The sequence below is a fragment of the Giraffa tippelskirchi genome, chromosome 3, assembly GCF_054371585.1.
Source record: "Giraffa tippelskirchi isolate mGirTip1 chromosome 3, T2T-mGirTip1v1.2.pri, whole genome shotgun sequence".
NCBI classification, from domain to species: domain Eukaryota; kingdom Metazoa; phylum Chordata; class Mammalia; order Artiodactyla; family Giraffidae; genus Giraffa; species Giraffa tippelskirchi.
The window spans coordinates 26,460,173-26,484,554 of record NC_137277.1 but is presented as its reverse complement, the minus strand read 5'-3'; the positions used below and the strand labels follow the sequence as shown (position 1 = coordinate 26,484,554).

At 44.4% G+C, this 24,382-nt stretch overlaps 2 protein-coding genes across 5 annotated transcripts in view; one reads left to right on the top strand and one right to left on the bottom strand.

Moving 5' to 3' along the window:
* The first annotated feature begins 273 nt into the window (after positions 1 to 273).
* ANKRD40 (ankyrin repeat domain 40) lies at positions 274 to 17,054 on the top strand. 2 transcript variants are annotated; one of them, XM_081583285.1, is made up of 5 exons: positions 274 to 652; positions 6,726 to 6,809; positions 7,791 to 8,276; positions 13,872 to 14,053; positions 14,665 to 17,054. In XM_081583285.1, exons 1-5 carry the CDS (start codon positions 637 to 639, stop codon positions 14,809 to 14,811), a joined length of 915 nt encoding a protein of 304 aa, XP_081439411.1. In that variant the 5' UTR covers positions 274 to 636; the 3' UTR covers positions 14,812 to 17,054. The 2 variants fall into 2 exon arrangements, with proteins under 2 accessions (XP_081439411.1, XP_081439410.1); XM_081583284.1 differs by having other exon boundaries at positions 6,661 to 6,809.
* A 1,469-nt stretch (positions 17,055 to 18,523) lies between these two features.
* Positions 18,524 to 24,382, bottom strand: part of ABCC3 (ATP binding cassette subfamily C member 3) — a 47,702-nt gene continuing 41,843 nt past the window's right edge. For all 3 annotated transcript variants that reach the window (XR_014080388.1, XR_014080389.1, XM_081583272.1), the window contains 2 exons: positions 21,671 to 21,865; positions 18,524 to 19,145 (listed from right to left, as the gene is read on the bottom strand). Coding sequence is in view for 1 of the 3 variants with exons in the window: in XM_081583272.1 (XP_081439398.1) it covers positions 19,037 to 19,145; positions 21,671 to 21,865 (304 nt within the window). In the remaining 2 variants the exon portion in view is untranslated. The remainder of the gene's footprint in view (positions 19,146 to 21,670; positions 21,866 to 24,382) is intronic.

The window sequence follows — 24,382 nt, the reverse complement described above, 5'->3', positions numbered from 1 at the left end:
TTTGTCTGTTTTCTTAAACCAATTATTTTTGATGCCTGGTAAACAGCCTGCTCCAGAGGATTAGGCTTTCCTGGCTCTCAAATACTCATTCTTCCTTTTCCTCGTGTCTGTCCTCCTCTCTGGAAGCTGCGGGGTGGGGAGGTCTAAAAATAGTTGGTGAATCGCGGCAGATAATATGGTGCAGCAGTTACATAAACAGCCAGCCCTCGCGCGCGCGGAGGGTAGGAACGGAAAATATCTGGGTCAGGGTTGTCACTCTGAATAGGTTCCCCCGGAGCCGGCCTGTGGGAGGCGCGGCCGGGAGGAGGCTTAGGCCCGCGGGCCGGGAGCAGCAAGGGAGCGGCGGCGTGCCACGAAGCGGGAACGGAGGCCCCTGGCTCGGCACGGGCTGCAGCGCGAGCGGGGCACTTGTGCCCCGCGCGGTCTCTCCATGGCGGGGAGTGGTCCGCGACGGCGACGGCGCTGACCGGCCAGGGCTGGGCGGGCGTGCCCTGGCGGGGGCCTGGGGCCAAAGAAAGATGAGCGCTCTCCTCGAGCAGAAGGAGCAGCAGGAGAGGCTGCGGGAGGCCGCGGCCTTGGGGGACATTCGGGAGGTGCAGAAACTGGTGGAGAGCGGGGTGGATGTGAACTCCCAAAATGAGGTCAACGGATGGTAAGTGGGGAGCGGGGGAGGCCTAGGGTCAGAGCATCCGGCCCGGGACGCGACCTCGGCCTAGCGCAGCCCCGGAAGCCCGCTAAGGCGTGGCCCGGCACCCAGAGCCAACGAGGTTGTGCGCTCTGGAGGCCAGCACTGGCCCCCCTGCCTCGGAGAGTCTGCGGCGTGTCGTGCCCAAATCCCGGCCCACGTGGTCCTGCGCCGGCAGCGCCCACCCGAACCCTGGAGCCCCGTGCCCCGCCGACCCCACCCCCACCCCCATAACGTGTCCCGAAAGGTGCTGATTACTCTCACCCTCATTTGGAGCTCTCCCCAGTTCGAGTTTGGAATTACTCTGAAGAACACATCTGTGCAGAGCAAAAAGCATAAACAGTTGAGCAAACGTGGATCTTATAAACTAGCACGATTTCTTTCCCCAAGACTAGGGAAAATAAATCACTTGCATTCCTATTCTGCTTCTCTGTTGTCTTACTGCAGCACTGATTTGCTGCTACCTACAGCTGCCTGTGGCAGAAAGACTCATTCATTAATCCTATATAATGTTTTGCTTTATTTTCTTATAACAGTTTCAAATATGGGACTTTATCCAAGACTTCAGATGCCTGCCAGTGATTGAGTCCTTCCCAACTAAATAAGGAGTCACATTTTAAGAAGTGCTGGTGGTCAATTTTTTTTGTATTAAGTTACTGAATGCGGTGTTATTCTCCTCTCCACATTTAAATTTTATTTCATCCAAGTAATGCTTAACGAGGCTATTTGCTAGCTGAGAATTAAAGTGAGTTTGCAAATGTTTTAGTTTTTAAAGTGGAATCATACAGTTTATGGGCCCAGCACGCTTCCGCTGCGCGACTCTGCTTTACGGAATCATACAGTTTAAAACTAAAAGGGACATTGGAGATAGGTTCAATCCCAGGGAATAACCTGCCCTAGGTCACACAACTATTAATAGCCAGGGCCAGAATCAGTTTCCTTACTTCCTCACAAATCCATCTACCAACTTACCCCAAAGAAAACAGCCTGGGTAACTGTTCAGAAAACCAGGAAACAGTAGAGACTGCTTTTTTTGTTTTGTTTTGTTTAAGTGTTTACAAACGAGCTTGCTTTTCTGTATGTGCTTCTCTATGTATGCGGTTTCTAGCATTGCTGTGTGGTTCACAAGCTGTGAATCATTGTGTTGGCACTAGGAGGCAGTGTTGTGTAGAAGAACAAGCCTGGACTTTCGTGCTGGTTCTTCTCCATTCCTGCTTAACAATATGACCTTGCCAGAGTCACTTCATTTTCTAGTTATTTCAGAAGAGTTGTGAGCATTTAAGGAAGTGCCGTGTAATATAAATAGGTAACATTTACTGAGTTTGCTCTGTAGTGCAAACAAGGTTCCAAATGTATTATTTATGTGTATCATCTCATTCACAGCTGCTCAGGGACAGAGCTATTGTTATTCTCTTGTTTTGCAGATAAGAAAACTGAATAAGTAGTTTCCCCAAGAATTTACGGTAACTAATGGAGCTGGGAATCAAACCCAGCATCTGCCTCCAAACCATGCTTTCTTTTTTTAAAATTTATTTATTTTTAATTGAAGAAGAATTGCTTTACAATATTGTGTCGGTTTGTGCCATACATCAACACGAATCAGCCATAGATATACATATGTCCTCTCCCTCTTGACCCTCCTTCCCACCCCACACAATTTTCTTTTTTTCTGGCCACACCTCGGAGCATGTGGGCTCTTAATTTCTGACCAGGGATTGAACCCATGCCCCTTGCAGTGGTAGTGTGGAGTCTTAGAAACCATACTTTCTTAACCACATAGTAGGTGCTCAGAAAAATATAAGATTGTTGAACTATGAAGAGGCTTTCATAGATTTAATTGGGGGAAGATATCTGATAGGACTTCTACATGTCCGGGGTTGAGTTCCTGGTCTCCCTCATACCCCTAACTGTCCCCAGCCTGCTTCTGAATCCTCATCTGAGCATCTGAGCTGCACTGGCTGGCCAGAATCTTTGATGCACTCCTTGCCTTCTGTCTTTCTCTCACAACCCACATCCAGTCAAGCTGCTAATCCTGCCGGCTTCACTAGCAGTGATGTAGTTAGAATCTGACCGTTTCTCACTAGCTCTGTCACTACACCTCTTGTGCAAAGCCACCATCTGTCACCTGGATTAATGCAGTAGCCTCCTCATTAGCCCTATCCTATATCTTTTCTCAGCACAGCAGCCAGAGGAATCCTGACTTAAAACAGAAATCAGATCATTTAATTCTGCTTAAAACTCTTTAATGGCTCCAATCTCAAACTGAGGAAAAGCCCACAGGGTCCTCCAGTTCAAATCCTTGTCCCTCAGTCCCCGCTCTTTATTTCTAAGCCTCATCTCTCGATTTATCCCCTTGCTCCCTTCATTCTCTCCCCTGGCTTTCTTGCTTTTCCTGAAAACACCAGGCACAGGACTTCTCTGGTGGTGCAGCGGTTGAGAATCTGCCTGCCAGTGCAGGGGACAATCCCTGGTCTGGGAGGATCCCACATGGCATGGGGCAGCTAAGCCTGTGCACCGCAACTCCTGAGCCCGAGCTCTAGAGCTCATGAGCCACAATGACTGAGCCCATGTACCCCAACCACCGAAGCCAGAGCATTCTAGAGTGAGTGCTCTGCAGCAAGAAAAGCCACCAAAATGAGAAGCCCACATACCACAACTCGAGAGTGGCCCCTGCTCGCTGCAACTAGAGAAAGCCCTTGGGAAGCAACCAAGACCCACTGCAGCCAAAAATAAACGAAACACCAGGCACAATGTTGATTCAAGGCCCTTGTGTTTTCTCTTCCCTTCATTTAAATGCTTTTTGTCCCTCACCTCCTTCAGCTCTTAGCTTAGATGTCCCCTGAATGAGTCTTTCCTTGGTCCTTTAAAGTTGTACCATGCCTCTCCACTATCTCTGGCATTCCCTAATTTCTTTCCTTACTTTATTGTCCTTATAACACAATTCTGTATACCATACTGTTTGTTTTGCCCATTTGCTGACTGCCTCAGTTTCCTCATCTGTAAAGTGGAATTTTTTTTTTTTGCCTGTTTGTTTTTAAATTAACTTATTTTTGGCTTTGTTGGGTCTTCATTGCTGCACATGAGCTTTCTCTAGTTGCAACAAGCAGGGGCTACTCTTTGTTGTCATGCAAGGCCTTCTCATTGACATGGCTTCTCTTGTTTCAGAGCAGGGGCTCTAGAGCATGCTGGCTTCAGTAGTTGTGGCACTCAAGCTCAGTAGTTGCAGCTTTCAGGCTCTAGAGCATGCACTCAGAGGTTGCTGTGCACGGGCTTAGATGCCCTGTAAAATGTGGAATCTTCCTGGACCAGGGATCGAACCATGTTCCCTGCATCGGCAGGCGGATTGCCAACCATTAGACCACTGGAGAGTGTTGATGATAGTCCTTAACTTGGGTTGTTTAGAGGACTAAATGAATTAATACATGTAAAGCTTTTAGAACAATGTCCAGTATGTAAAGTACTGTATCTGTGTTAACTTTTTTTTTTCTTATTTATTTTTGGCTGCGCTGGGTTTTTGTTGCTTTATTTTTCGTTGGGATGTGAGGGCTTCTCATTGCAGTGGCTTCTCTTGCTGCAGAGCACGGGCTCAAGGGTGCATGGGTTTCAGTAGTTGTGGCTTTTAGGCTCTAGAGCATGGGTTCAGTAGTTGTGGCTCACAGACTTAGTTGCTCCAAGGCATGTGGAATCCTCCCAGACCAGGGACCAAACCCTAGTACCCCACATTGGCAGGAGGATTCTTATTCACTGCACCACCAGAGAAGTTGTTTTTTTTTTTTTAACTTTTTTTTTTAATTTAAATTAAGCAGTGTGCCAGGTGATCGGATATAAAGGTTACCCTCAGAAAACTTAGTCAGTAGCACAGAAAAACAGAATGGTTACTGCTTTTAATTCTTAGTTGCCCAGTAACCACAATTTCTGCACAATTGAAATTTATGCCTCTGGTCTGAAATACTTACCAGCACTGATAGGATGTCCATATTTCAGATTTCTAATCTGAAATATCAATACTTCACAGCATTGATAGGGTATTCTGACTGCAGATTTAAAGCTTAAAGAGTTGAAATTCAAAGATCGAGCTCCCACATCAGTTGTAATTCAGGTGTCATGCATACCCCTTGGCTTTAAGAAACAAGTATTATAGCTCATGAAGAAGTTGAAAATACTGCCTGGCTATAGTGCCTGTGAATTATGGCTGCCTGGAGCCACCCAAGTCTGGACTATAAATGATCACTCAGGGAACAGGGCTGTGGGGGATGTGCTGTGTTGACTTAGCCCCACTTTACATGGAGATACTTTAGCAGTTGGTTTGTCCCAAAATGTCTCAGATCCACTGGCAGAATATTAAATATTACTTCCTTCACTCTCAGGTTTGTTGTGAACAAGTGATTTACTACTTACAAGTGAGCACTTTATTTCCAAAAAAGAACATATTTTTCTTATCATGTTCTATTCATTTTTGAATGCTTATCATTATAATTATTCATTTTTCAAGTTTTCCAGACAGCCATACACAAACACACTCTCAGCTACAGTTTGCCCAGAATCAAGAATATACAGGATCCTTCTACTCTAAGCAGTGTCCACCTTGTCCTTGGTTCACTTATTCAGCAAATATCAATTAAGTACCTGTATATTCAAGCAGATACTTCCTTATCTTCATGGAGCTTATATTTTAGAAGTCCATATCAAGACTGTTTTTATTTTCCCCACATTAGAATTCTTTTTATGATGAAGTACATTTCAAAGGCACCTGGATAATCTGGTTCTTTTTTTTGATAATCTGATTCTAATGAATAATAGTTTCAAATATCACTCTGAAACATCAGTGGAGTTTGCTCCTAGCCAGCCAGACAAGCTGGCTTTCTGTAAGTCATAAATCTTGAGGTTCCCAGGGCAAATCCGCTTTTTCCTGGAACCAAATGTACTTTCTAGACAGTTATACTTCTCAAGTGGGTGACCTAATCCTCACTATTGAACATATGTTCTATTCTTTGCCATATTTATATTCGCCTAAAAGCTCTGAAGATATTTATCTCAGTTCAATTAGAGAGTTGGTGAATGAGGACATTTCAAAACAGAGGGAGAAGAAGTATTTTCCTTCCATGGGGATGAATTTAGTAGCTCTGTTAAGATGGAATTTTGGCCAGTACGCTAGTCCTATTTCTGTGCAGTGTTAAAATAATAGCTCTTTTAGAGGGTGCATAATTCCTTCCTAAGTATACAATAGTGAACAATTAGTTTTACTTAAATGAATCTTAATACTTCAGTAGAGTTCTCAAAAATTTTGGCCGTTGATGTATATTTTTCAGATGCTTCAGGAATTAAAAGTATGTGTATAGTGCCTTGTGTTGAAGCAAATGAGTGTATGTTTGTAGCCTTCTAGAGAGAGCTAGAGAAGTGAACTTTTAAAACTGGAAATCCTTTTGTGTATGTGTGAAGGAAAGAAAAGTAAAAAGCAAAAGAGTAACTGAGATTCAGGCAGGAATCTGCTGTAGTAATTTAGTGGCAGAGCAAGCTGCAGATGAGAGATGGTTAGTAGCCTGATAATATTTAATCTTCAAGTGACATTTGATGCACGTGAAGCAAGTTTTGGCACTCTCTTAAAAGGAATATGGCCATGTAAAAGTATATTTTAAAGAGACTGGGACAATATAATAAGGGACACTGAGCAGTATCTTTAGAGTTATCTAGCCAGCCAGGCAGCCAGCCTTCTGGAAGCCATTGTAATAAAGCTCCTAGGATAAATTAGCTCTTTCCAAGGATCAGAAATGAAATTTAAAAATAAATTTTAAGCATATTAAATATTTCGATCATCTGCTTTCCGAAAAGAAAAGTTAAAATTACCAGTCTGATTTTCTAGTTCTAGCTAAACTGTAACAGGCTTGCATATATTTATTTACTGATGTGTAGAACTTGAAATCCCAAATCACCTCTCCACTTTTTAAATCACTGTTTTTTTCTTTTTTGGGGAATAGGACCTGTTTACACTGGGCGTGTAAACGCAATCATGGTCAGGTGGTCTCTTACTTACTAAAATCAGGAGCTGATAAAGAGATACTTACCACAAAGGGAGAAATGCCAGTCCAATTAACATCAAGAAGAGAAATTAGGAAGATTATGGGAGGTGAGTCGTTTTGAGGTAACTTGATTTTGTCAAACTGAGACTTATGATATCATTGTATATATTCTTTAAAAAAAGTTTTTTTTTAATTGGAGGATAATTGCTTTAAGATGTGTTGGTTTCTGCCAACAACCATGTGAATCAGTCATAATTATATATATATATATATATATGCATCTAAATATGTGTGTATATCCCCTGTATATAGTCTTGATGCTAAACAGCCAGTCTGTTTCTAGAAACAAGATAGTCTTACTGTGCCAAGATAATTATTCCATGCTGTTTCCGGAAAGGAGAAGGCAATGGCAACCCACTCCAGTACTCTTGCCTGGAAAATCCCATGGACGGAAGAGCCTGGTAGGCTGCAGTCCATGGGGTCGCTAAGAATCAGACACAACTGAGCGACTTCACTTGCCCTTTTCGCTTTCATGCATTGGAGAAGGAAATGGCAACCCACTCCAGTGTTCTTTCCTGGAGAATCCCAGGGACGGGGGAGCCTGGTGGGCTGCCGTCTATGGGGTCGCACAGAGTCAGACATGGCTGAAGCGACTTAGCTGCAGCAGCAGCAGCAGACATTATAAAGTTTTGGTTTTTTTATCTGTAAACTTTAAGGAGATAAAAATGGTAATGAAAAACCTGCAGTAAACGCTGACCAAAATATTTTTTGTATACCAAAGGACACTAGCTTTCACAGGATACTCTTGGTAATTTCTTTTTGTGTGAAATGTTTTTAAAAAAATTTTTTTCATTTTTTGATGTGGACCACTTTTAAAGTCTTTATTGACTTTGTTACAATATTGTTTCTGTTTTATGTTTGGTTTTTTGGCTAAGAGGCCTGTGGGATCTTCGCTCCCTAACCAGGAATCGAACCTGCACCCCTTGCATTGGGAGGCAAAGTCTTAACCACTAGACCATGAGGGAGGTTCCTTTATTTGCTGATTTTTAAAGGACTATGTAAGTGTTCTGTGTTTTCATCTTTTTAAGTGGAAGATGATGATGGTGACAGCGACGACCACCCCCAGCTGAAGAAGGAGTCAGAACTGCCCTTTGTTCCCAACTATTTAGCCAACCCAGTCTTCCCTTTTATCTATACACCTGCATCAGAGGATTCAGCCCAGCTACAGAATGGGGGCCCCTCCACACCTCCTGCATCACCCCCTGCAGATGGCTCTCCTCCGTTGCTGCCCCCTGGGGAACCTCCCCTGCTTGGGCCCTTTCCACGGGACCACACCTCTTTGGCACTAGTTCAGAATGGGGATGTGTCTGCCCCCTCTGCTATACTTAGAACACCAGAAAGCACAAAACCGGGTCCTGTTTGTCAGCCACCAGTGAGTCAGACTCGATCCCTGTTCTCTACTGTCCCGTCCAAGCCACCAATGTCTCTGGAGCCTCAAAATGGGACATATGCAGGACCAGCGCCAGCATTCCAGCCATTTTTCTTCACTGGAGCATTTCCATTTAATATGCAAGGTAACTTCTCATCAGCAAGTAGCCTCTGCAAAAGGGCAAAGTTGTCTAGGGGTCTAGTTCTTTACTTCCTATTTTTTTGAGGAGTGGGGTTATGATTTATCTATTTTGAGTATTGTTCAGTTGCTAAGTCGTGTCCTACTCTTTGCGACCCCGTGGACTGCAGGGCTTCCATGTCCTTCACCATCTCTTGGAGTTTGCTCAAATTCATGTCCACTGAGTTGGTGATGGCATCCAACCGTCTCATCCTCTGTCACCCCCTTCACCTGCCCTCAGTCTTTCCCAAAATCAGGGTCTTTTCCAGTGAGTCAGCTCTTCACATCAGATGGCCAAAGTCTTAGAGCTTCAGCTTCAGCATCAGTCCTTCCAGTGAATATTCAGGACTGGTTTCCTTTAGGGTTTACTGGATTGATCTCCTTGCTGTCCAAGGGACTCTCAACAATCTTCTCCAGCACCACAATTCCAAAGTATCAATTCCAAAGTTGGACCCTTCTCTCTTATTATACAGTATATATGTATAATTAGAGAGTTGGGTCCAACTCTCACATCCATACATGACTACTGGAAAAGTGATGTCTCTGCTTTTTAATATGCTATCTAGGTTGGTCATAGCTTTTCTTCCAAGGAGCAGGCATCTTTTAATTTCATGGCTGCAGTCACTGCAGTGATTTTGGAGCCCAAGAAAATAAAATTTACCAGTTTTCTTTTTTCCCCATCTATTTGCCATGAAGTGATGGGACTGGATGCCATGATCGTTGTTTTTTGAATGTTGAGTTTTATTTTTTTTTCCTTTAAAAAAAAATTATTTGACTGTTCTTGGTGTTGTGGCATGCAGGGTCTTTAGTTTCGGCATGTAGGATCAAGTTTCCTGACCAGGGATCAAATCCAGGGCCCCTGCATTGGGAGTTTGGAGTCCTAGCCAGTGGACCACCAGGGAAGTTCTGAATGTTGAGTTGTTTTTATTTTGAATATTGAGTTTTAAGCCAGCCTTTTAACTCTCCTCTTTCACCTTCATCAAGAGGCTCTTTAGTTCCTCTTCACTTTCTGCTATTAGGGTGGTATCATCTGCATATCTGAGGTTATTGATATTTCTCCTGGCAATCTTGATTCCAGCTTGTGAGTCATCCAGCCCAGCATTTTGCATGATATACTCTGCTGCTAAGTCGCTTCAGTCGTGTCCGACTCTGTGCGACCTCAGACGGCAGCCCACCAGGCTCCGCCATCCCTGGGATTCTCCAGGCAAGAATACTGGAGTGGGTTGCCATTTCCTTCTCCAGTCCATTAAAGGGAAAAGTGAAAGTGAAGTTGCTCAGTCGTATCCGACTCTTAGCGACCCCATGGACTGTAGCCTACCAGGCTCCTCCGTCCATGGGATTTTCCAGGCAAGAGTACTGGAGTGGGGTGCCATTGCCTTCTCCGTTGATATACTCGACATAGAAGTTAAATAAGCAGGGTGACAATATAGAGCCTTGATGTACTCCTTTCCCAATTTGGAACCAGTCCATTGTTCCATGACTGTTCTGTTGCTTCTTGTCCTGCATACCGGTTTCTCAGGAGACAGGTAAGGTGGTCTCTTATTCCCATCTCTTGAAGAATTTTCTGTAGTTTATTGTGATTCACACAGTCAAAGGCTTTAGTCAGTGAAACAGAAGTAGATGTTTTTCTGGAATTCTCTTGCTTTTTCTGTGATACAGTGGAAGTTAGCAATTTGATCTCTGGTTCCTCTGCCTTTTCTAAATCCAGCTTGTACATCTGGAAGTTCTCAGTTCACATACTGTTGAAGCCTAGCTTGAAGGATTTTGAGTATTACCTTGCTAGCATGTGAAATAAGCACAATTGTACAGCAGTTTGAACATTCTTTGGCATTGCCATTCTTTGGGATTGGAATAAAAACTGACCTTTTCCAGTCCTATGGCCACTGCTGAGTTTTCCAAATTTGGTGGCATACTGAGTGCAGCACTTTCACAGCATCATCTTTTAGGATTTGAAATAGCTCAGCTGGAATTCCATCACCTTCCCTAGCTTTGTTTATAGTAATGCTCCTAAGGCTCACTTGACTTCGCATTCCAGTATGTCTGGCTCTAGGTGAGTGACCACACCATTGTGGTTATCCAGGTCATTAAGACCTTTTTTGTACAGTTCTGTGTATTTTTGCCTTCTCTTCTTAATCTCTTATGCCTCTGTTAGGTCCTTACTGTTTCTGTCCTTTATTGTGCTCATCTTTGCATGAAATGTTCCCTTGGTATCTCTGATTTTCTTAAGGAGATTTCTAGTCTTTCCCATCCTATTGTTTTCTTCTATTTCTTCGCATTATTCACTTAAGAAGGCTTTCTTATCTCTCCTTGTTATTCTTTGGAACTCTGTATTCAGTTGGGTATATCTTTTTCTTTCTCCTTTACTTTTCACTTCTCTTTCTTTGATCAGCTATTTGTAAGGCCTCCTCAGACAACCACTTTGCCTTCTTGTGTTTCTTTTTCTTGGGGATGGTTTTGGTCACTGCCTCCTGTACAATGTTACCAACCTCCATCCATAGTTCTTCAGGCACTCTATCAGATCTAATCCCTTGAATCTGTTTGTCACTTCTACTGTATAATAAGAGATTTGAGTCAGGTCATACCTGAATGGCCTAGTGGTTTTCCCTACTTAATTTAAGTCTGAATTTTACAATAAGGAGCTCATGATCTGAGCCAGTCAGCTCCAGGTCGGTTTTTTTAACTGTAAAGAGCTTCTCCATCTTCGGCTGCAATTTTGAGTATAATTACAACCTTACAGAAAAGTTGCAAGACTAGTAAAAGGAACTCTCTTTAATGAGATTTACAAATTATCTTTTGCCCCTTTACCCAGAACTATTTACATGTCCTTTTTTTCCCTCAGAACAAGGATGTGTGCTCAGTTGAGTCTGACACTTTGTGACCCTAGGAACTGAGCCCACCAGACTCCTCTGTCCATGGGGTTTTCCAGGCAGGAATACTGGAGTGGGTTGCCATTTCCCCCTCCAGTGGAGCTTCTCCACCCAGGGATCGAACCTGTATCTCCTCCGTCTCCTGCATTGGCAGGCAGATTCTTTACCAATGAGCCACTTGGGAAGCCCCAAGAACAAAGATAGTCTCTTACACAATCACAATACAACAATCAGATTTAGAAAATATAACTTTGAGGTAATACTATTCTTTAATCCACAGTTTGTATTTAAATTTTATCAGCTGTTTAGCAGTGTCTTTTGTAGCTATTTTTACTCCTTCCACTCCTGCCTGCTGTGTTAGTATTAGGCTGTCATGTTGGAATAATCTCCTTTAATCTGGAGCATTTCCTCAACCTTTAACTATCCTTTTGGCCTTCAGATTTTGAAGAGTCCAGGCCAGTTCTGTTGTAGAGTATGCTTTCATTTTTTCTCTGCTCTAATAAGCAGTAATCTATAAGGAAGGGCCTTCCCCTCTCCACCGTTTACAGCAGTATAAGTGCATAGATTATTATTTATTGGATTATAATTCATTAGTATCCTTATTTTGATGTTCAAATTATGCCAGACTGATCCAGAGGGAGCCCCTTGGAGCTAGTTCTTGTGTCTCTTGGACATCTTCATCATTCTTAGCTCATTTCCTTACTTTGTGGTGCAGCAAGATGTTTCAGGCTCCCTAGTGCAACTTCCCTGCCCCAGCCTTGGAATCAGCCATTTCTCCAAGGAGCCCTGGTTTTTCTTGGTGCAGAATGGTATTCAGAAACCAAAATGTGAACACTAGATGTGCTCATTGCTACTAGTGTATCATTTCTTCTAAGCTCATTCAGAGGACAGAATTAGAAAAGAAAGAAAAAAGCAAGCAAACAATAAACAATTGAACAATGAAAGATTCACCAGGAAGACTTATTTATAAACTAAACATTTATGTACATAGTAACATAACTTCAAAGAATTCTGAGTTCTCATTTAATTGTTACAACAGACTCCTAAAATGAGCATTATTTTGTACATTTTATTTTTATTTACTTATTTTGGCTGTGCCACATGACTTGTGGGATCTTAGTTCCCCGACCAAGGATTGGCCCTAGGCCTTGGCAGTGAGAGCGATGAGTCCTAATCGCTGGGCCACCAGAGAATCCCATTAGTACATTTTAGAAATGGAGAAAGTTAGACACAAAGAGATAGGTAATTTTTCCAGTTACACATCTAGTACAGGATAGATCGGGGATATACCCATTCATACCACAGTCATTCAAGGTTCAAAAGGTCACAAAAAAAGTTGAAAGCAGCTCCCACAATTTATCACAAAAGCAACAAACTCTCCATTGATATTTTAGATGAAAAGTAGAAAATGAACATGGAGAAGGCAATGGCACCCCACTCCAGTACTCTTGCCTGGAAAATCCCATGGATGGAGGAGCCTGGTAGGCTGCAGTCCATGGGGTCGCTGAGAGTCGGACATGACTGAGCGACTTCACTTTCACGCGTTGGAGAAGGAAATGGCAACCCACTCCAGTGTTCTTGCCTGGAGAATCCCAGGGACGGAGGAGCCTGGTGGGCTTCCGTCTATGGGGTCGCACAGAGTCGGCCACGACTGAAGCGACTTAGCAGCAGTAGCAGCAGCAGAAAATGAACATATACTTCCTGGATATCAAGCTGCACACTAGCCTGAGAGGATTAGTGAAATAAAAAGGCAAGCAAACAAACACACATATTTACTTTTTTTATATTGCTATATCTACTTATAATTTAAAATATTAAAAACTCTATGTTATACCTCCAATTCTAGTCAGACACCATAGGGTATAGTCTAGTCTTACCTTTCTTTTTCCATATAAGTAATTCCCTTTTCTCTGTTTTGAGGACCTGTCACTCTAGGTACTGATAACAGTGGCCCAGGGATGCCATATAAAGAGCAAAGCAGAACTACCAAAAGCACATATATGCTTAGCTTGAGCCTTCTTTGCAGCCAGGCTCAGAATTTAGGGGCAGACTATTTAGATCCCAGACCCACAAATAATGATCTTTGTTTACTCCCAAAGCCAAGATTCTTCCCTTATTAAAGTAAGGCATTTAAATCATAGTTAGTCTTCATTTTTATTAGTAGCTTATCTTTTTGCTCTTGTACTGTGTTTATTGCAAGGATTTTCACATCTCATAAATATCTTTAGATCCACAATTGTTAAATCTTTGTAGCGTGAGTCTTATACCATATCTTTCCCATGCCTTCTTTTCTCTTCTCTTCCCCATGCCTTCTTTTCTCTTCTCTTCCCTATACCCTGCTTATGTGTAGTTGGATACCCAAACCCATTCTCAAGCCTCTACCTGCTTAGCTCCAGTAGCAGAAGTAAATTATCCTTCTGTACAGTTGGGATGGTTGTCCACGATCTCATTCTGCTGCCCATTTACTTTATGAACCACAGTGTTAGATACAGGGAGGACAATGCAGGCAGCTGCGCCAGCAGAGCCGGAATTGAGCCTGAGCAAACTGTACTGATTGTGCTTGGTTTTCTTGTTGGGTGGCATAGGTCTTCAGCATGGGGCATGATTAACAGTAACCATCTTCTGAAAAAGATCTTAAATTGCATCAGCTAACTATGCCAGAATGATTCATTAACACTTCTTCCCCTTTTCCCTAGAGCTGGTACTCAAGGTGAGGATTCAGAACCCATCTCTTAGAGAAAATGATTTCATTGAAATTGAACTGGACCGACAGGAGCTCACCTACCAAGAGCTGCTCAGAGTGAGTTGCTGTGAGCTGGGTGTTAATCCTGATCAAGTGGAGAAGATCAGAAAGTTACCCAATACTCTGGTAAGAAAGGTAAGAAAGGCCTGTTATGTGGTTGATTTTTCCATTTGGAAAATACGTGCCTTCCTCTTTGGGTATGTGAGTCATAGTTAAAGAAATAAGAATAGAAAAAGAGCAAAGGGTGGTCTTCCATTGAGCTTGCTTTCCTCTACTGGGCCTATAGAGATCTGGCATTTATAAAAGTTGTAGGATACCAGAGAAAATGTTCTGAATTACCATTCACCTATTTTAGTTGGTACCATGTACCAACTTTTAGTTGTTTCTCTGTAGTGATCTGTAAGGATTACTTTAGTGTACTATCAGATGTGCCTTGTGTTTTATAACATAAGAACCAGGCTAATTACAGGGTACATCTATATAGGTACATGTGTGATCCTCCCAACATCTCGGTTCCCTGAATGTCAGGCTTCTGGCTTCTCAGGGCACCTGTGGAAAACACCCCGCAGTACTCTTCTTCATGGTGTGCTCATCTTGGAGCAACAGCTGCTATTAAGAGCTTCTACATTTTAACCCAGTTCATGCTCCTGGGGATTTTCCTACACTATCACTGGTTTCAACACAGAACACCAGAACCATAGAGACAAGTGGCTCCTCTTAATCTATTTAACCTATTTTTGTTTCAGGACAAAGATGTCGCTCGACTCCAAGATTTTCAAGAGCTGGAACTGGTTTTAATGATAAGTGAAAATAATTTTCTGTTCAGAAATGCTGCATCCACACTGACTGAAAGGCCTTGCTACAATAGGAGAGCTTCAAAACTGACTTACTAATGCAGCAGGAACTTTTATTACTGAGTATTGTGACAGTGTGCATCACCTCTGGGCCAAGGACAAGCCATTGATCTAAATGCCTTGGACGCCCAAGGAGGGCCCCTGATGCCACTTCGTAGTATACACTAACATCATTCTGCCAAGGTAGGAAGCCCCTGACCCCCAAGCAGCGGTGCCACTCTTCCAAGCCTCTTGGTGCACAATAAACCTGTTGCTCGAAGCTGTGAACAGCTGAGAAGTGGCCTGGAGAGGCAGAAGCCGACGGTTCTATACCCAGTGTGTTTTCTGTGTATGTAAGAGAGTTGTCTAGGCAGAAGCTGAGAGAGAGCAGAGCCTGTTTGCATCCAGTCCTGTTGACAGTGCACCTGAAGGGCCAGGACACACTTCTCTTGGTGTTGCATGTTCACAACTCTGCTGAAATGTGAACTGACTAGAGGGGAAAACGGGAAAGCACAGGTACTGGACACAGGAATTTTGGTGTGACTTGTGGCTGTGAGGTTTCACATAACATAAATGTTACTCAGGTTAAAAGTATTTAAGAATACAGTTACCTAATGTAAATATGCTGTTAACCAAAAGAGCTTCCCCTCCCCCCACCTTTTCCATTGTAAACACATGACTTTCCGTCTCTAGCCATTGCTTGTAGTCATCTCTGCATTAACTCCCCTTTGTGGTCACTAGAGGGCTCTCTGACGCTTTCTGAAAGAGCAGCGGCTATTTTTCTTTTTCTAAACTGAAGCAATTCCTGTCTTCGCGTTTCTGTTTAATTTCACTGAAAGAGACGAGCACAAACATTGCTGGTCCATGTTCTCCACTTTCATTTTCCACTAGAAATGAAAAGCAATTTTCCAGACAGAATCTGTTGCTATTTTAAAGGTTATTGTGGGAAACTGAACTAAAGGAGTTAGCATCTTTATTTTTGTATCAAAGATAAAGATTATTTTGAAATTATTAAGATTTTTACACAACTCCGAAATCTGTTGCTTTTGTAAACAAGTTGTTTAATCTTAGGGATCCCCCACAGCCACCACTAACCTACTTAACAAAGTCAATGTGAGTCTACCAGGCTTTGTTCTGGAAACAAACACCTGATTAAACTCGAGCATGGCATAAGAATTTTTGTAAAGAATGCATTTAAGGGTTCTTTTCCTTCCCTTCACTGTCATTAATGTTAAAAAGAAAAGCCACTGTCTTGTTGAACTAAATAGCTTAACTTTAGAAATAAGAATGAGCACACTTAGACAAACAGGAGAGCAGGGGTTTGAAGCCAGCTGTTGAAGAGCATCCCTGCTGTCTTAAGAAGCTTTCTCCCCACAGTGCCTATAGTTTCCAAAGAAACTTAACTTCCTAACTGGGTTAATTTTATTGGAACACTACCATTGAGAGAGAAGGTGCAGAAGATGTCAGTGGAAGAGAGTGTTGTGCTAAGATAATGGCCTCCTGCTGCTGCCTAAATGCTGAGCTGAGGTTGAGGTCTTTTCAAGGCCAACTTTGTGACCTGGAGTCACTCTGTTCAGTGACTTAATTGTAATACAGTAATTACTGATAGTGAGTTACTCACTTTATGCAGTGTTTGTCTAGCAGAGTAAAGGTTACTTATTACTCCCTTTCTCTGAAATACTTTAAAGAAGAAACTTCCCTTCTGTTTCAACTAGGCAGAAGCTAGAAATACTAACCTTTTTTTCTCTATACCTTTGAAAAAAGTTACAATTTACTGATACAATTAAGGCTAGTTTTATCTTGGGACAAATAAATTCAGTATTAATTCATGTGTCTAAATCACTGGGGTTAGTACACTTCCAGCCATCTAGATCAATTAGGGATTCTCAGAAGCCGTGGAGGTCCCTGGCTGGGAGGTGGCCTACAGAGGAGTAGCCCCAGGGCATTTCCTGGGCTTAGAAACGGAGGCTGAGGAAGTTACAAGTGAGAGTTGGGCCCTGCACTGCATCTTTCTTATAATGTCCTCTGTGGTCAACTGACTCTTGAGTATGGCAGTGGAATTAGACTGCACAGTTGCTGGTAGGTGAGTTTAAAGTCTTAATCTATGCATTCAGAGAAATATTTTTATATGTTTTGTGTAATTTATAACAAGGATTTTTTTTTAGCTTTGTTAATTGTGAATTCGCCCCGCCTCCTCTACTGCATATTTAAAGCATGTGTTCACACTGTGTGTAAATATTCACTTTGTGCACTGCTGACTGTTCAAGCATAACAAGTATTATTAAAATTAAATATTAACTGACTAAGCCCCTATTCTTTAACTTTGTCCTCCTAAACAGCTCTGTACTTCTAATCATAGAGGGTTCAAATTGTTGAACAGTTTCAGGGACAAAACCCTCTGGCGGAAGAACAGAAGGAACTGGTCCTCACCTGAGCCGCCTCCATCCTGCTGCCGTGGTGGCGCTTAAGTCTGTTAGTGGCACCGAAGACAGATATTTCGTGTGGTGTCTTTCCTCTAAGTTCACAGCAGTCAGCTTCATTTCCCCAGAGTAGCTGAGCTTGCTAGATGGAGGTCATCCTCTATTAACCACATTTTTTGATTATCCTGTTTCCTTTATACAACTGAGTCTCTCCTTTGGGCTGTCAGCACCTGTCAGGGTCTCAGTGAGCTCAGAGGCAAACTTCCAAGACTGGAGAGGAAATACAGCCTTACACTTTCAGATCTTTAGCTGAGAATGATACCGAATGAATCTGCATTTCTGTTGGTTTGGGGCAGCTAGAGCCTCACAAAGCGTACGTCATGCCAAATTGGCCTGATAAATCAGGAAGCATAGCAGAGACCTTTTCTTAGCTTCAAGGAGAAGCAGAATAATTTGGGCCTTGGTGGTTTTATACTTGCTTTATCACAAGGATGGAAGTCTTCCTCTGTACACTCATAAACATCCTGGGCAGAAACGGCCAGCCCCAAAAATGTGATTAACCTTTAACAAATAGTCCTGCGGCACAGGCTGGCCCAACGCATATAGAAAAATCAGATCAAAGGAGCCATCTCCACACCTACTGCAAACCATTTAGGATGGAGGGAAAAAAAACATCATCCATAACCAGTCACATTATACCAAGAATAAAGGTTGAAGAAATGAAAGAGGAGACCAGAAAACTTGAAGGCTGCGTGCCAGGTAAATTCTGACCTGCAGAAAAATAAACATTTCATTGGCTTGTTCAAAAAAGCAAGTTACCCCCTCATCTCATTTACCAGCCTGGGACGTTCAAAACAGGGGGTAGGCCCTGGGCTGCTCTGTGCTCCCACAGTCAGCTTCAGCCAGCGTGAGGAAGGTAAATGACTTGGAGACCTCATGGGTTATGGGGACCTGTCTGGAACAGAATGCTAAAGGGGCAAGGAAATAAAGTGCCATGCACGTCTCATCTCCTAGAGAAGCAGGTGTGGTGGTCTGAGGGATGACATAAATGTGGAGGTGTTCACAGCAGCTTTCTCAAGAGGCCTCAGGTCAGATATCAGGGGCTTTATTTCTCACCTTTTTACAGCCTCTGCACAGCAGAACAGGAACTACTGGCAATTACCCAGTGAGTTTTGGCCGTGAAGATAGTATTTCCAGCCAAAAGCTCTTGGGTCTGAAGTTTTCAGATAATTCCAGCCATGTAGATGTGTATAAAGGCTACCTCTGTGTCTCCCTCCTTCCTCTCCACCTCCTCTAAAGGTCCTAGCCCCTAGACCTTGTGAACAGAGAGAAAGGCTACATTGGAGTGTATGTATTGTTAACACATAGCTTTATTTCATCAGTGCTCCATTTTTAATGGATTCAGGCCAGGACCCCAGAGTATTGGACTCAGTTCTTAGGGATGGCCTGACTTGGCAGTCTTCTGTTCGAAGAGGAGAAAGCTTGATTAAAAAAAAAAACAAAACCAAAAACACTTCAGATTAGAAAATATGAAAATTCATGGGGGTAGGGAGGTCATCCCTTGAAATGATTATAAGCAGTACAGTGTGGAAATAACGCCACATTGGGAATCAGGCGACTCAGGGACTAGTCTGGGCTCTGCTTCATATTAGCAATGACCTTGGGCATGTCACTCACCTCTGGGCCCTCACTCCCCCCCCCCCGACGCACTTAGCATGGTTATCCTACAAGGAACCTGGCAGGGACAAAAACCTAACAAATGTTCCCAATGTTTGCCATCAAGTCCATTCTGTAGACATATTTGGTGTCCTTTCCATTCGTGATGAAAACTAAGAATGTCCAGGAAGAAAGACCAGGAATATATTTTAGGCAAGTCCAGCATCTCTGGCCATCCCATAGAAGATGCCTCTGGCTGCAATGAGGTTGGTTGGAGAATCAAATTCAGCTATCATCCCTTTGTCCAGGACCAGGACCCTAGCCAAAGAAAAGAAGTGGTCAGGTCTCCATCAGCCCAGATCTGGCTTCATGGTCCAACCCTGCCCTTCTGAGTACATCTCAGACCCCTCAGTGACATGCCAACCCTTCCACTTCAGTCAACCCATCCAACACAAGCACTATGCCACACGTGCACACTTGCAAGACTGGTTATTTTAGCCACTCCATTTGCTGTTCTGGCAGATGAGGCAGTATCCGGGATCAAACACAAGGTCCTATTCATCTCTGCTAGTCAAGGCTCGGAAAACCTTCCTTAATGAGCCCTTCCCCTCACCAGAGTCACAGGACTGTGCGCAGGGAGCCGCGGGCCTGTATGCATCCATCTGCTTTGTGCCAACTCACAAAGGCACACAGCGGGAAACGGCTGCAGTGAAGCCTGACGCTGGAATCTGGCTACAAATCTGGTTGCTGCTGATGGGTGGATCTCCCCCCGCCCACACATACATAGTCAAGCCTTGGCCTGGGCTTAGAATCTCTTGCCAACTAAACACAGGGTGCACCTAGTGCAGAGCTGACAAGCTGGCTCCTAGGGTGAGGTGGGAGCAGAAAGGGCTCCCCCAAGTCCTAGGAGATGCTCCCCAGTAGGAGGGCCTGGACTGCATGCACTCAGTTACCCACCTGTGAGGCTCCTGGAAGAGCCCCTTGGGAAGAGGTGTGTCTGTGAACATCACTGTCTAGCCACTGCCCAAACTGAAGTCTAGGAGACTGCCCACATCGCTTCAGTGGCTTCCCTTTGCTCTTGGGGTAAGTACTAAATGCTTTCCTATGGTCCTCAAAGTGCAGCAAAGTGAGGCCTATCTTTCTTCCCCTCCTCTTGGTTCTTCTGCTCCTTCTCCCTTTCTACTCATGTACCCTCTTACCTCTGGGCCTTTGCATGTGCTACAGCCTTTTCCTGAGATTTCCAGCTCCCTCCCTATCACATCTCCTCACAACCCAACTTTTACTTGTCCTTTAGGGCTTGGCTGATGCTCTAAAGGATGAGAATTCAAGCCTGGGCCTGAGCTTAGAATCTCTTGCCAACTAAACACAGGGTGCACTTAGTGCAGGGCCGACAAGCTGGCTCCCAGGGTGAGGTGGAAGCAGAATTCTAAGCCCAGGCCCTTGGCTCCTTCGCTGCCTATATGGATTGGCTCCTCTGCCTACACATGTGGACCCTTGCTTCCTTCCTGCAGGCTCTAGTTACAGTAGCGTGATTATTTCATTAATTTCTGCCTGATCCACTCAAATGACTGAACTCCCAACCCCCAAGGTCAATTTGAGTTTTTGCCCCTCAGGGCTGCTGGTGAAAACCATTTTCAGTTAGGCCTGGGAAGAGATCCTGTCCGTCTGGCCTTTTCCCTTCTGTGGACCTGGGGCTCAAGCCTTCCTACCCACCCTTCTCCCAGTGGAGAGTGGGGATATGGTGGGGATGGAACAGACAGTAGCATCAGGCATTCTCAGCTTGGTTTCCAAGCCCCTGGGACCTGTATGGGGATTCTTTTGAGAGAGGGACAAGGTCTGCCCATTGCCCTGTCCATGTGTTTCCCCACCTCCGCACACCCTGCAGGTCTTTGTTTTGTGAATGAAACCTTGTTGAGGTACTCCCACCATACTACCTCAGCATAGATTCTGCAGCCTCCTGCCTCTTCCTCACTTGGAGCTCCTGTGTCTCCAAGGGAGCTAGCCTGGCAGTCCTGTACCAGCTCACTTCCATCAGGCTTCGGAGTCACCCCACCCCTACCCTGTCCTCCAGTGCCACACCTTGACATTAGGCACAAAGAGAGGATAGGTCACGTTTTTTCCTTTTGGCTGAATGAGCTGACTCCCCAAGGAAGCTGTAAGATACCAAGAGCAAGGCTTCTCCCCTAATTCTTTGAGAAGCTGGTTCTAGGGAGAATTACAACAAGGGGTTAGGGAGGAAATGAACCTATTCTAGGATCACCTGCACTTTTAATACTTTATTTCACTGATTACTTACAATAACCTCAAGAGACAGAGTTTCATGAAGGTTTTGCAAATTGCCCACGGTCACACAGAAGCAGAGGCAGGCTTGGGACTCGGCCTTCTGCTTTCCCACAACAAAGCATCTATTCTGCCTGATGGTGTGTCTGGCTCACTGAGGCAGGGACCCAAGCACTGTATACCTTGTCTCAGTGGCTTCCTGGTCTATATGCCCACAGGGTGGGAATGAGAAGCAAATGAAGCCATGGGCAAGATGCTCAGGAAATGACAGGATTTGGCACGAAGGATCCAGTTCCCCTCACCTCAGCATTAAGGACTGAGATGAACCGTGTCTCAGGAGCCCCAACATGCCCATTCCCAACATTTTGGTAACTCCAAAGTGTCCCTTGTGTCTCAGAAATCATCACTGTGCACCCAGGGCCCAGGTAACCCATGCTGTTATCCCCCTTCCATACAATAGATAATCCCATAAGGCTCCCATATCCACACATCCAGATGATCTGCCTGTCCCTTCACCAGGAGACCCAACCAGGCCCCTCCCTGCTTGGGTTCCAGCGCCCCACCTGGTGTAGTCCATGATGGTGTTGAGCCTGTGTGCGATGGTCAGCACTGTGCAGGTCTCAAACTGGGTGCGGATGGTGGCCTGGATGAGGTCGTCAGTCTCCAGGTCAACGGCGGCTGTGGCCTCATCTAAAACCAGGATTCGGCTCTTGCGAAGCAGGGCTCTGGCCAGGCACACGAGCTGCCGCTGGCCCACACTGGGAATAGGGAAAGCAAGGAAGTCTCCAGCTGGGTGCCCCCAACCTGCCCCCTAGGCTTTACTCCTCAAGCTGTTTCTGTCTCCACTCCTGTTCATTAGCCTAGGGCTGGCTCTCTGTCTAACCTCTCCCATTTCTGCCTTAGCCCAGTACTCCTGGAACATAGAGTTGAGGTCTGGACACCACCCGGATAATGAGGGGCCTTGGGGTAGAGCCAGTACTTAACATTGTGAAATCCCCAGTCTATCTCTGGCACCCCCGGCTTCCTCTTTCTGTGCTTTCTTCCCTATTCTCACTCTTTAGCTAGTGTCACCGTGTTTCTCTGTTTCACCCTATTAGTCATTTACACCTTAGTAATAAAACACTTAAATGACTCCTCCTGGATATTTGCATACCTCATGCTATCTTGCTGAGCCTAATGTCACACAATTCAGCCATCTCCTGCCCCCATAGGGAATACAGATCAGGGCTCTATTGTGGGAACTCGGAAGGGGCAGGGCAGAGGAGGATCTGGGGGGCTCCCCATGTCTGGTCACTGGAGAGGTGGAGGAGGGGTGGAATGCATACCTTCAACCCCTGCCTTGGAAACCAGAGCTCATGAACAAAGCAAGGCTGTGTTCCCAACCACAGAGGCTACAGCACCCCCACACCCAAGGACAAATACCTCAGCCCTTCCCAAAGAGGTGAGTCACTCCAGCCCGAGTGAAGACCAGGCTCTCTTTCAGCCCATTCCCGCAACTAATGAAGGTTTTGGCAGCAGAATGAGCTGCCAGATAGAACTCAGGGCTGATTTATGGTGGGACTGGCACAGGATACAGGTTATACTTAAAGAGACTACAAGCTCAGGGAGGGAGGAGGGGAGTGGATTTCTGTCTCAGGTCCTGGTTGATGTGGGGATGGAGGGGATGATCTGGTGAGAGGTGCTGATGGCAAACAGGGATCGGAGAATGGACCAAAGAACAGCTATGGGGCACAGGGTCTGGTAGCCTAAGCTTGTCTGCCAGCCACCCTCAATGTGGTTGTGTAAGTGAGATACAGGGACTGGACACATTCACTTACAGGGCTGACTGCGGAGGCGGGGGCATCCCACGAGTGGCTATGATGCAGCAAGGAAAGGCTTGGGGCAAAAAATCCCACTTCCCTGAGTCCTGGCCCCTTGTTAGCTAAGTGGCTTTAGGCAAATAATTTTTACACTTTGGAGCCTCATTTCTAGCCCACAAGACTGCAGTAAAGATTAAAGGAGCTAGTGGAGGCCAAAGTGCCTTGAACACTATTAAGTTTTTCCAGTAGTCATGTATGGATGTGAGAGTTGGACTATAAAGAAAGCTGAGTGCCAAAGAATTGATGGTTTTGAACTGTAGTGTTGGAGAAGACTCTTGAGAGTCCCTTGGACTGCAAGGAGATCAAACTAGTCATCCTAAAGGAGATCAGTCCTAGGCGTTCATTGGAAGGACTGATGTTGAAGCTGACACTCCAATACTTTGGCCACCTGATGCGAAAAGCTGACTCATTTGAAAAGACCTTGATGCTGGGAAAGATTGAAGGCAGGAGGAGAAGGGGACGACAGAAGAGATGGTTGGATGGCATCACCGACTCAATGGACATGAGTTTGAGTAAACTCCGGGAGTTGGTGATAGACAGGGAGGCCTGGTGTGCTACAGTCCATGGGGTCACAAAGAGTTGGACACGACTGAGAGATTGAACTGAACTGAACTGAAATGTACAAGTTTTTGTTTTTGTTTTGTCTGGAGAGAGTCCAGTCTGTAGGTATGGACTGAGTAGAATAATAAGAATAGCTAAATTTCTCAGGAGTGTATCCGGTCTAAGTGCTTTCCATTTCATCACAAAACCCATAAAACCGCCCTGTCCAAATGATGGCCACTAGCCACACGTGACTGTGGACTACCTGAAATGTGGCAAATCTGAACTGAGATGTGCTGTAAGTGTAAAAATACACACAGGATTTTACACTTAATATGAAAAAATGCAAGATATCCATAATAGCTTTTATACCAGTTACATGTTGAAGTGATAATATTTTAGATATATTAGGCTAAATAAAATACACGATTCCAAAATTTATTTCATCTGTTTCTTTTTTCGATGTGGCTATTAGGCGGCATGGTGCTAAAAGGAATGGAACTGTTATTATCCCATACTCCTTTTAGAGTTAAGAAAAAGAAGGCACAGAGAGGTTAAGCAACTTGCCCCAAATCACACAGCTAACACAGGTACATGAATCTCAAGCTTTTAGACTCAGTAAGAAGTGACTCTGACTCTCTCTGATATATGACCCAGTGGCTGGGGATAGAAAATCTGAGGCTATAAGGAGGCAAAGAAAGGCCTGGAGAGCTCACTTTGCCCACTTCTAAACCAGAGACAAAATTGCATCCAACTCGGAAAAAATAAAAGATTTCTCTAAAGTTCTACATGTTCCCTCTTGTCTTCTCAACAGGTTCGGTCCACAACCCCCTCATCAGGCCAAGCATAGCATTGACAACCTCACAAGAGAAGACT